This window comes from Pituophis catenifer, unplaced genomic scaffold, assembly GCF_029215685.1.
Source record: "Pituophis catenifer annectens isolate HBS135680 unplaced genomic scaffold, rPitCat1.0.hap2 SCAF_12, whole genome shotgun sequence".
Lineage (NCBI taxonomy): Eukaryota > Metazoa > Chordata > Lepidosauria > Squamata > Colubridae > Pituophis > Pituophis catenifer.
In genome coordinates, this window is record NW_027256892.1 from 19,456,650 (window position 1) to 19,469,229 (window position 12,580).

Below are 12,580 nucleotides of genomic sequence, written 5' to 3' on the forward strand. Positions count from 1 at the left end.
ATTTGGATTTTAAAAAAGAAAAGCTCATCAGATAATTACATTGATTAATTGATTAATATGGCAAATAAATGACTGGGAAGGCAGATGGATGGATAATTGGATGGATGAATGGATGAATGGGCAGAACGATGGCCTGATGAGGCTGATAAATGGGATGTGCTTGACTTGCCATTCCATCACTCCAGGTTTTTCTTTAATAGCGAAGAGGAGAGCTTCCAACACTCCCATCCGTTGACTAACTCATAGTCTGCTTCTTAAAGTGCAACATGGTTCCCCCATCATCACTTCCATCCTTCATGTGAACCCACATCCTGGGGGGGGTGGGGGGGGCTTGCAAAGACGGCCTTCACAGAACGGTAGCGAAGGCCTTCGAAGAACCAACCAAAGGGGAGGCGGGAATCCAGAAAATGAGTAGACGCTTTGAAGCATGAACAGATATGTACAGCGTTATCATTTAAAAAAAAAAAAGGGGGGGGGAGTTCCGTTGGTCAAGGAGACACCGAAGGAAGAGGATGCTTTGTTGACTTGCTTGATGGACAGTTGTCTCTTGGATGAAAGCATCTCTTCTTCCAGGGGCAGGCAGAAGCATTCGGTCATAGAAAGGAGAAAGTCGAGATGATTTCCACAGGGCGTTTGAGGAGGATGGAATGGTCCAGGAAGGATGTTGAAAACTGATTCAGCTTTGGGAAATATTTCTGATGAACTGGTCCATAAAGGGTGGTTGGCTTGGTCTCAGAATGCCCCTCCCTCCCCTTGTCCTCCCAGCAATAGAATCAAGCTGTAGACTGGTTTCCTTTTTTTTCAGGTTCCCCCCAGCGGCGTGGATGGTTAAAAGTCTGTGGTGTGGGAGAAACCAGGCAGCATTTTGCAAGGATCCTCGCTCTTCTTATCAAAACTTGAGCAGGAAATAAGCAAAGAGAGTGCCCGATAGCCAGATGCAGGCCATTGCTCTGGAAGCTGCATTGTTGCCATCGTGTACTGCTCCTGGGCCTGGATCGGATGACAAACATAACAAAAAAGAAAGGAAAGAAAGACAATGGACATTAGCAAAGTGAGATTTTCCCCCTCCCCCTACAAATAATAATAATAAAAAAAATTGCCAAAAAAGCCAACACAGTTCTGGGCTGCATAAACAGAGGGATAGAATCAAGATCACGTGAAGTGTTAATACCACTTTATAAGGCCTTGGTAAGGCCACACTCAGAATATTGCATCCAGTTTTGGTCGCCACGATGTAAAAAAAGATGTGGAGACTCTAGAAAGAGTGCAGAGAAGAGCAACAAAGATGATTAGGGGACTGGAGGCTAAAACATATGAAGAATGGTTGCAGGAACTGGGCATGTCTAGTTTAATGAAAAGAAGGACTAGGGGAGACATGATAGCAATGTTCCAATATTTGAGGGGCTGCCACAAAGAAGAGGGAGTCAATCTATTCTTCAAAGCACCTGAGGGTAGAACAAGAAGCAATGGGTGGAAACTAATCAAGGAGAGAAGCAATTTAGAACTAAGGAGAAATTTCCTAACAGTTAGAACAATTAATAAGTTATATTATTAATTGTTCTAACTCATTATTATTAATAGGTTCTATTGCCTGCGGAAGTTGTGAATGCTCCAACACTGGAAGTTTTTAAGAAGATGTTGGATAACCATTTGTCTGAAATGGTGTAGGGTTTCCTGCCTGGGCAGGGGGTTGGACTAGAAGACCTCCAAGGTCCCTTCCATCTCTGTTATTCTATTTCTATTTCTAAATATCAAGGAGTATTTATGGAATGTCTTACAGGTTGAAAAAGGACCGTGTCATTTGAGCAGAAACTGGTCATATTTTCCTTGGGGAGGCTCTCAGATTTAGTACCAGTCATTTCCAGCCAAGCAGATAGAAAAAACTGTTGGGGTTGTGGAAGGTAAAAGGATGAGACATGGGAGAGATGGATTAATAATCCCATTTATTAATCAAATCAAAATTCTTGGCCACTCACAAGTGTCTCGGCCAAGCTTTCATTTATTAACTTCTTTTCTTGGGTCAAACTTGGTCATCTTCCTAAGAGGTAGCGCAGACATATCTTGCCTTAAAGATTTATCTAGCTTTATTTCCTTTGTGAAATATTATATTGCTTTGATAGAAATATCTCAGTTCATAGCAAATTAATAGACACTCAATGGTACTTTATTTTTTCATGAAGGCAAGATTTCATCTGTTGTTTGAGACTATTGTTCCACCTTCTTCCCCAACTTGGATGCCTTCCAGATGTATGGATCTTCTCCCCCCAATTCTCAGCAACCAATCTCCTGGCCAGAATCCCTAGGAGATGTATACCCAAACCTGGAGTACATTCACATTAGGCAGGTGGCACAATTCATAATGTTATGTAAATGAGCCACAGGCTGTAAGATTTTCCTTTTCCCTGGACTTATTTGTTTTTTTTCTTTGAAGACATTTTGCTTCTCATCCAAGAAGCTTCTTCAGCTCTGACAGGATAATGGGGAACAGAAGGATTTATACTCCTTGCAGATAGCTGGTCATTTGCATCCTTTTAAAGGGTCGTTGAAGCACTTGGACGCCCTCTAAAAGGATGCAAATGACCAGCCGATCTGGCAGCAGATTCAGACAGTGAGGAGATTGGGGAGGAACATGGGCCAGTCCTGGAGTCTGGGGAAGACTCTGATGAGGGCTCTGCATCGGAGGCAGAGAGGGGGCCAGGACCGTCTGACAGTTATCAGCTGCCTTCAGAGTCGGACATCAGTGGGGCAGATAAACAGCTGGAGCCTGTTCCCAGTGTGCGCATGCGCAGAGCTGCCAGGAGAAGGGAACAGCTAAGGAACAAGGGTCAACTCAAAAATAAAGCCACAGGTGGACAGTGAATGTCCCCTCCCATAGGGAATAAAGAGGAGCGAAAGGAGGGGAGTTTGCAGGAGACAATTCATTTGGGTGAAGATCTGTGCCTGCATTCTTGCCAAGTATGATCAAGGTCGGTAATTGTGAACTATCTCGAAAGACTGTAGGAGAGGAAAGATTTTGCTGGAGAGGAATTCACTGTCAATTAAAGGGGGTTTATCGGGACGAGGACTCGGCTTCGTGTTGCTAGGGAAGCCTAGGTGAGAACAGTCTGTAAGAAGTATAAATCCTTCCATTTCCCACTATCCTATCGGAGCCGAAGAAGCTTCTTGGATGAGAAGCGAAACGTCTTCAAAGAAAAAACCAGAAAGTCCAGTTGCCTCCTGAAAAAGCACCTTTGGGACAACCATGACCTGGATGACGGAGAATCTCTACAGACATTCTCCTTTTCCCTTTTTTCCTCCACTCTGCTGAAAAGGAGGTTAAGGAACATTCTGAGTTACCACCCCCAAAGATCCTGTTCTGTAGTTTTCCTCTCTCACACACACACACAAAAGGTGCACAACCAATTTGGTCACTGAGCGCTATGCCAGAATTTGAATCCCCCAAAGTGGCTGGGCCGAAGGAAAAATAGCCGTGCCAGTCACAACATCAGCTAATTTGATTAAATTTTAAGTTAGATTTAATTAGACGCTTAAAATGGTCATTGATGGTATTCACAAGAACGCACCGGTGAGCAAACTGCGGGCAGCCACCACAAGGTTGCGCATCTCTTAGTTTAACTCAAACAATGCAGACAGGGGTCACGCCGGCTCAAAATCCAGCTGTGTTTTCACAAACCATATTTTAAATTAATTTGAATGCTCTGTTCTCATGTCACATGGAACTCTGATGTGTTCCTTCTTTATGCCTGTTAGCTGTTGGGAGAGGACCTGCGAACGGGAGTCTCATTGCTATGCATAGACGCAATGCTAAATCCTACGAGCAAAAGTGCAGGACGTTGATTTAATTAAAAATGTTAACATGTTTATTAATATCCTGGTCCTCTCCCTCGAGCATCCAATGTAAACCAGAGGGTGAAACTAACCGCCTGCATCGGAAAGCGACTATCTGAATTGTGACAACTGCAGCAACAAAAGCCATAACAATCATAGTAAACGATATATCAGCGGCAACACATTAAAGCATCAAAAACCCATGCAAAAACAACAACAACAACAACAACAACAACAACAACGCTGGAGACAAAGAGTGATGGATCTCCACAAAGATCCACAAAGAAGATGTGGTTTCCACCACTGGAAATACCCCGTGCTCATCTAATTTAAAATGATGGTTAAAAAGAATCCCTGAAACTCTGCAGCTGCTCTTAAGGTTGTGAGTAGTCTGTACGGGGAAAGATATTTCCTTGGTTTTATGTTTTTTTTTTTTAATGTTTATGGATGTGGTGGCTCAGTGGCTAAGACGCTGAGCTTGTCGATCGAAAGGTCGGCAGTTCAGCGGTTCGAATCCCTAGTGCCGCGTAATGGGGTGAGCTCCCGTTACTTGTCCCAGCTTCTGCCAACCTAGCAGTTCGAAAGCAGGTAAAAAATGCAAGTAGAAAAATAAGGAACACCTTTGGTGGGAAGGTAACAGTGTTCCGTGCGCCTTTGGTGTTGAGTCATGCCGGCCACATGACCACGGAGACATCTTCGGACAGAGCTGGCTCTTCGGCTTTGAAACAGAGATGAGCACCACCCCCTAGAGTTGGGAATGACTAGCACATATGTGCGACGGGAACCTTTTATGTTTTTTCAACCCCACCACCCCCAAAGTCCATCAAACGGAGGAAGAACACAGAGAAGAAAATAAGACCGAAAGCACATTTCTTTTCCCCCTATCTCTTTAAGGATGCTTTTAAAAGTTTGAGCGGAGAACTGAAACATTTCCCTGCAGGTTCTCAGCCGAATTCAGCAGCAAAGCCCCAAGGCTATTTTCCCCTTCTCCCCAAATCCCACTGCAACTGTTAGCAACCAAAGAGGCTGTTTGATTCATTAATCAACAATTTTATAGCAACGCTGATTGACTGGAATCCTAGAATAGAACACATCTGTGCCGCCGCCTCCCATCTGGAAACCTTTATGCACTAACTGCTCTTAAATGTTTTATACTCTTGTCGTTTTTTGCTCCATGGTGAGGGCAACAGCTTTTTTTTTTCCTTCTCATTCCGATATGTGAAAAAGGCTGCTTTCAGTTGTGGCCTAACAAGCTGAGTGGCACTAGCCTAGTGAAAAATTAATAAGGACCACTGCACAGGGGCAGAAGAAAGAAGGAAGGAAGGAAGGAAGGAAGGAAGGAAGGGAGGGAGGGAGGGAGGGAGGGAGGGAGAGAAAGAAAGAAAGAAAGACGGAAAGACAGAAAGGAATTAAAAAACCTAAAACTGCATTTGTCTTTTTTTTTAATTGTCGCATATCAAACCGCCAGCTCAAAATCGGTATTCAATCACCTGAGGAGTGAAATGCTCCCAGTTCGGACCGGATCGCCTGATCTGGTAGCGATGGTGGCAGGTGTTTTCGGAGAACTGATAGCAAAAATCCCTGCGCCCCCCGCCCCCATGCCCAACTGAGCCGCTCTATCATCAGAGGCTTTCTTTTTTACTTTTAAAAGCATTTTTTTTCTACAACTTCTTCGGTGGAAAAAAATGCTTTTGAAAGTTTAAAAAAAAAAAGCCTCTGATGATCGCGGGGCTCAGCTGGGATCGTCAGAGGCTTTTAAAAGGTTTTTTTTTTCTTGCAACCTCTTGGGCTAAAGAGGTTGTAGAAAAAAATGCTTTGAAAAGTTTTTTTTTAAAAAAAAAAAAGTTGGCCACGCCCACCCAGTCACATTACCCCCCACCACCAAGCCACGCCCACAGAACCGGTAGTAACAAATTTTACATTTCACCACTGGTTCAAACAACCAGCTAAGCCATAAACCAGGTTTTACCAGCCACAATGCTTCAGTTCTGACAACTCACGGTTGATTTTTTTTTTTTTTTAAATTTGATTTATATACCGCCCTACTCCCGAAAGACTCAGGGCGGTGGACAGCCAAAACAATAAAAATACATAAATATAAAATTTAAAAACAGAATAAAATCGAATTAGACAATTGGGCCCAGACAGATTAAAACACCCCAATCGTTTAAAAACTGATTAAAATTTACATAATTAAAAAAGAGGGAAAAGATTAGGCCAGGCCCGCCTGATGGAATAAAAAGGTCTTGAGAGCGCGGCGGAAGGTGCGCAGATCCGGGATCCTCCGTATCTCCAGGGGGTGGCTCGTTCCAGATAGTAGGTGCCCCCACAGAGAAGGCTCTCCCCCTGGGGGCCGCCATTTTCATTCCTTGTATGATGCTAAGGATCAGGAAAGCTTGCAAGCACCAGACCTGTCTTGCTCGTTGCTTAGTTATAGAAATGGAACTAGCCAAAAGCACAGAGAAGGGCAAAGGGTATTTTCTAAGGTGAAGGGAGAGGATCAGAGGGGGGAAAAAAATAAATAAGGATCATGAATGCATTATTACACCTCGAGTGAAATCTGAGCTTCTCCGCCGTAATCCAAGCCGAGAAAGAAACATGTTGCAAAGGCTTTCTAACCTCATTAATTTTAAGACAAAAGGGGTAACAACTCTTGCAACGGTAAAAAAAAATAAATTAAAAAATAATGGCAAGAGGGAATCTAATTACTTCACGGGTTCTTTAAGTAAGCAGAGAGCTACAAAACCCATTTTTACAATGGAAAACCGGCTTAGCCAAATTGTCTCACTGCAAACAGAACTTTTATTTCTCTTAATTACAACAGACTGCGGCATTGTTTTCCTAAGCATTTACCAGACAAGCTTTTGTAGAGCCATTCAAATGAGCTCTGTTATTCAGGGGAGGCCTGGGAAAGGAATGGGAGGGGAGAGTCTGCGCCCAGGCAGAGCCCTCTATTAAAAATCAAATATTTTATTTTGTACTTGAAAAAATAAAGGCTTGTTCATGTACGTTCGGCGCGGAAATCAGAAGCTTTTGAATTGTTTGTTCTTTTTCTTCTTCTTTTTTTTAATTAGGGAGAGGGGCAAAACCAATTTGAGTTTGAATCCAAAGATGGAAGCTAGTTGCAAAAGGAGGGAGGAATAAAAAATAAAATGGGAAAAAAAAAAAACCCTGTACATCTGCTGACATTAGCAAATGTTGAATTGGCTGTGTCAGACCTAAGAAAGCTACAACTAATAACCAGATGCCAATGATTTTCCTTTTATTCAGAGCGAGGGTGCGTGGAATGCTCATGAGAAATGAAAAAAAAAATGTGAAATTTCTGCATTTTTTTTTTCTAATGGAGCCACTCTTTTTTTTTTTTTTTTTCTTTTCAGATTTGGGAGAAATGTAGCAGAACCCACTGGTGCTGCTGTCAGCCAAAATGAATGATAACCCTGTTATTCTCTTTTCCTCCACCCCTCCTTGACAAAACTGGAAAACAGCAATAGCAATAGCACTTAGATTTATAAGCTTCACAATGCTTTTCAGTCCTTTCTAAACAGTTTACAGAGTCAGCCTATTTGCCCCCAACAATCTGGGTCCTCATTTTATCGACCTCAGAAGGATGGAAGGCTGAGTCAACCTTGAGCCAGTCAGGATCGAACTGCTGGCAGTTGGCAGTCAGCAGAATTAGCCTGCAGTACTGCATTCTAACCACTGCGCCACCACGGAGGAGAGAAACGTAGCTTAAGGAGAAATGGAAAACAGATTTAGTCTTAAAGAGAGGGAGAGATGGAAACATAGAGGAGGAGAGGGATGCCAAAATTATGGTTTATGAAATTTTTTGGGTGCCTTCCATTATACCCGATAGACAGACTTTGATGGTGGCGGGCTAGGCCACGTGTGAGATCTTTTCCTTCAGTGGCCTTTGGATTTATTTATTTATTTGTATCCCACCTATATCATTTTTACAAATAAGACAAAGCAGCAAACACATCCAACATACCATCTTCCTCCTACTTTCCCCATATCAACCTTGTGGATTGGATTGGGCTGAGAGAAGTGACTGACCCAAAGTCATTGTTAAGATGAAACTAGAACTCACAATCTCCTGGTGCTTGGCCCAAAGTCACCAGTCAGTTTTCCTGCCTAAGGTGGAACCAGAACTCACAGTCTCCTGGTCATTGGCCCAAAGTCACCAGTCGGTTTTCCTGCTTAAGGTGGAACCAGAACTCACTGTCTCCTGGTGATTGGCCCAAAGTCACCCAGTCGGCTTTCATGCCAAAAATGGAACTGGAACTCACAGCCTATTTGTGATTCTTTTGCAGGACTGATGTGACAATCGCAAAGGCCAACCTTTATCTTTCCCCATCCCCGGTAAATTCCAATAGTGGATCCAATGATCCAGTATACAAGCCTGGCTTATACACACATGTTTGTCAAATCACACTCCTAGCCTGTTTGGATAATAAAAGCCATGTTCTCTGGAGGGAACATGCGATTATTGTAGTGACCGACCCATGGCATCACAATGTTTTGACAACCTCTAAGATGCAAAAAAAAAATAATTAAAAATGTAGTCCAGTTTCTACAAATTAAGGAGGATGCATTGTTAAGCATCTCTAACTTCTGACTTATTTCATATTTTAGAGTACAAAATCTGGGGGAAGAGACACCCCCCCCCAAAAAAAAAAACCATAAAAAGATGCACCCTCAGATGTCTGATTAGCCTAAAAGCAGGGATGAAATGTTACTGGTTCCCTCCGGTTTGGGCTAACCGGTAGTGATAAAAACTACCAGTTCGGGCGAATAGGTAGTAAAAAATGCTTTAAAAAGGTAAAAAAGTTGGCCATGCCCACCCAGTCACATGACCCCCACCAAGCCACGCCCATAGAACCGGTAGCAAAAAATTTGCATTTCACAACTGTCCTAAAGGGATAATTTTGTTCTAAAAAAAAAAAAAAGGAAATTCAAAGTAAAGTAAAAGGAGGGGAAAAATCTGATTTTGAAGGCCTTATCAAAGTCTAATTGAACTTTTTTTTTTTGAAAAAAAGATGCCAATTTATTATAGGTTGAATTCTTGAGATGTGATCTATTGACTATACCAAGCAGGCGACAGAAGCCATCTGCAGCATTCTATAGGAAGAGGAACTTTATGGAAAATGAAAACAGATGGACATTTGCATGCAAAAGGCCCTTCGCTCAATCCTTGGCATATGCAAGGAGACATGGCATTAAACTCTGCACGACAAGCTTCAAAATAAGGAATATGTTGTGAGGCTTTAATAAAATGACATAACACGCATGGCAGAATGTAAACAGTAGATTATTAGGGGGAAAATGTAATTATTCTAAAAATTATATTTAAACAACCTTTCTAAGCAAGTTGTTGCTAGAAGTCATAAATAGTGTTTGGATTAAGTTAGTCATAACTACATTCCTTGGAAATTAATGGGATTCCATTCAGAGTAGTGACATTTCCCACGAGTAACTTAGTGTGAGTTATAGAAATTAAACACTATCAATTTTGAAATGTAGCATTAAAAAGACAGCAACGGAATGGTATATTAATAAAACCTCAAAGAATTGATATTAATAGTATATTAAATAACATTTGTTTTTTATATTTATGGGACATTTCTCTTAAGATTCTTTTTTTTTTTTTAAGTGCAGGGAAAGAAGCTGGCTGCATTTACCTATATATTAGTTATATTCTTTTTTTTAAATTTTTTATTATATTTTTATTGTTAAAAAATAACAAAAAGGAAAAAAAAATCAATACAAAAAATCAATAGTAAGGAAAAAAAATTTTTTTCCCCCAATGTGCTATACAAACGGAAAGGAAGTTTTAGGAACTTGAAGTCTTCAATTCTTCCAGAAATCTCTTTGATAAGGTACTGGTGCTGATTCATCCAATCTCCCAAGTGCAAAATCCACAAATGGTTGCCAAGTGTTCCAAAAAACATTTTCTTTATATATACCACTTCTAATTTTAATATCACAAGTCAATTTATCATTTAATGCAAATTTCCATGTTTCATTATACCATTCTTCTAATTTTAAGTCAACATTTAATTTCCAATATCTAGCAATTATAATTCTCCCCATTATAACCAAAATCCTCACCAATTCTCTTTCTCCAGTTGTTAATGTTGTTTCATTCAATATTAATAATAATATGGTTTCCAATTTCAATTTGACCCTCTTCTTAATTATTTCAAATATTTCATTTTCTATCCTAGACCAAAAAAGTTCAACCCCATTACATTTACACCACATATGAACATATTAGTTATATTCAATGAGATTGGGATTCTTCCCCAAAATAATTTTCATAAATATTCTATGGATGAAATGGGCAAAAATATGTCTCGTGTGTTGGAGGACGGGAGAGTAAAGCATACAATGAACGGTTGCAGGAATTGGGTATATTATGGGTATGTCTAGCCTAATGAAGATGATATATACAGGGGTGGGTTTCAAAAATTTTAGCAAGGGGTTCTCTGTCCAGTTGCTGGCTGGGCGTGGCAATGGTGGGCGTGGTCTAGTTTGCCTCCTGCACCATGGTCATTTTTGCCCTCCCCAGGCTCCAGAGGCTTTCCTTGAGCCTCTGGGAGAATGAAAACGGCCTCCCCAGGCTCCAGAGGCCCTCTGGAGGCCGGAAACAGGCCCGTTTTTGGTCTTCCTGAACTTCTGGTAGCCCTCCCCGAGTCTCCACACACACCCTGCGCTTACCTGCAACCAAAACAGGCTGTGTGGGGACTCCTGGAAGGGGAGGGGCGTGGTGGGCGGGGCCAGCCAGGAGTGGGATTTGGGGGTTCTCCAAACTGCACAGAATCTTAGCTAGAGGGTCTCCTGAACCCCTGCGAACCCCCAGCATCCCACCCCTGGATATATCTGTCTTCTGATATTTGAGGGGCTGTCATAGAGAAGAGAGGGTCAATCTATTATTCAAAGCATCTGAAGGTAGGACAAGAAGCAACTGGTGGAAGCTCATCAGAGGGACACTATTGGTGATCTTCTATTCCGCAAATGTCCTAAACTCAAAATGTCCCCACTTTTAAATAATGATGTCCTGTCTTTCATTTGAGACAGAAATTCTTGATGAAATAAAACACTCAGAAGAAAACAAGGTAGGATAAGAAGCAACTGATGGAAGCTCATCAGAGGGACACCTTACCTGGAACTAAGGAAAAATTACCTGACAGTGAGAACGATCAGTGGAATGACTTGACTCCAGAAGTTGTGGGTGCCTCCATCACTGGAGGTTTTTAAGAAGAGATCTCTTACTCAAGCAGTGGTCAGACTAGAAGACTTCCAGGTCCTTTCCAACTTTGTTATTCTGCATTCTGTATAATATTTTTCTGATAGTGCTCCGGGGATGCTAAATAGGTTTTTTAAGGTTAGTTCATGTTTCTCACGGATGAAACCTTCCTACATTTAATGAGCAGAAAAGACGACGGCTTCTCCCAGCCTGATAATTGCCGGCAAAGCAAGTTAACTGGAATCCTAATCATATGCAGGACTCTAATAATTCTTTCCCTTCCCCGCCGAGTTTTAATTTTTCTCGTCTTTAAAAAGAGTGTGAGATTTCCACTTTCTCTTTTTGTATTTCTTTTCAAAACTTCATTTTGCACTCTTCCCCCTGCTCCATTCCAAAGGTCAGGGAAAATACAAGACGTGCAGTGAAATGAACATATGCAATGCCAATGTGATGATTTATATAGGAAATCTTCGTTGAATATTTCATTTCCTATGTCTCCATCCTATTCCTATATTTCCTGGTTATGTCAATATTGAGCTTGTGTTGGCAGGAACATTGCACATTAAGGAGGACATGTCTACTGTGGTATTTTGTGGTAATACTACTGATCATGACTAGATCAGAGTTGGCCTCCATGAATAAGATGATATGGTGGACTATCTGTAACCTGTAGTACAGTGGACTAAAGCACTGTTATTAACAGATTAACATCTGCTGCTTGCAATTACTGCAAGTTCAAATCTCACCAGGCTCAAGGTTGACTCAGCCTTCCATCCTTTCAAAAGTAGGTGAAATGAGGACCCAGATTGTGGGGGCAATTAGCTGACTTTGTATATAAATATACAAAAGTATGAAGGCTATTGCTTAATGCATTGTAAGCCGCCCTGAGTCTCCGGAGAAGGGTGGCATATAAATTAAAGCAAAAAAACAAAACAAAAAACAAACCCCTCGCTGGAGAAGACTCCTGCAAGTCCCTTGGACTGCAAGGCGATCAAACCAGTCAGTCCTAGAGGAGATCAATCCTGACTGCTCTTTAGAAGGCCAGATCCTGAAGAGGAAACTCAAATATTTTGGACACCTAATGAGGAAGGACTCACTGGAGAAGAGCCTAATGCTGAGAAAGATTGAGGGCAAAAGAAGAAGGGGACGGCAGAGAATGAGGTGGCTGGATGGAGTCACTGAAGCAGTCGGTGTGAGCTCTAGAGGATGGTAGAGGACAGGAAGGCCTGGAGGAATGTTGTCCATGGGGTCGTGATGGGTCGGACACAACTTCGCAACTAACAACAACAAAATCTCTAACCCATTTTAAAAGCAATCCCTTAATTCCTCAGAAGACCACATCAACAAGAAATTTCTACAGATCTACAGGAATTCGTAAAACATCTTACTTGAAATCTTTTGAACCTCAAAATTCCCCATGTTGAGTTTGAAGCTGTTCAGGTCCTATTGGTGATCTTCTATTCCGTAAATGTCCTAAACTCAAAATGTCCCCACTTTTAAATAATG

General features: G+C 41.6%; 1 protein-coding gene across 4 annotated transcripts in view; it reads right to left on the reverse strand.

The window, feature by feature from the left end:
* Positions 1–818: 818 nt before the first annotated feature.
* The window catches only part of LOC139323323 (opioid-binding protein/cell adhesion molecule), a 484,189-nt gene continuing 472,427 nt past the window's right edge, over positions 819–12,580 (reverse strand). For all 4 annotated transcript variants that reach the window (XM_070952645.1, XM_070952644.1, XM_070952647.1 and 1 more), the window contains one exon: positions 819–990. In XM_070952645.1, coding sequence (XP_070808746.1) covers positions 890–990 — 101 coding nt within the window. In that variant the 3' untranslated portion in view covers positions 819–889. The remainder of the gene's footprint in view (positions 991–12,580) is intronic.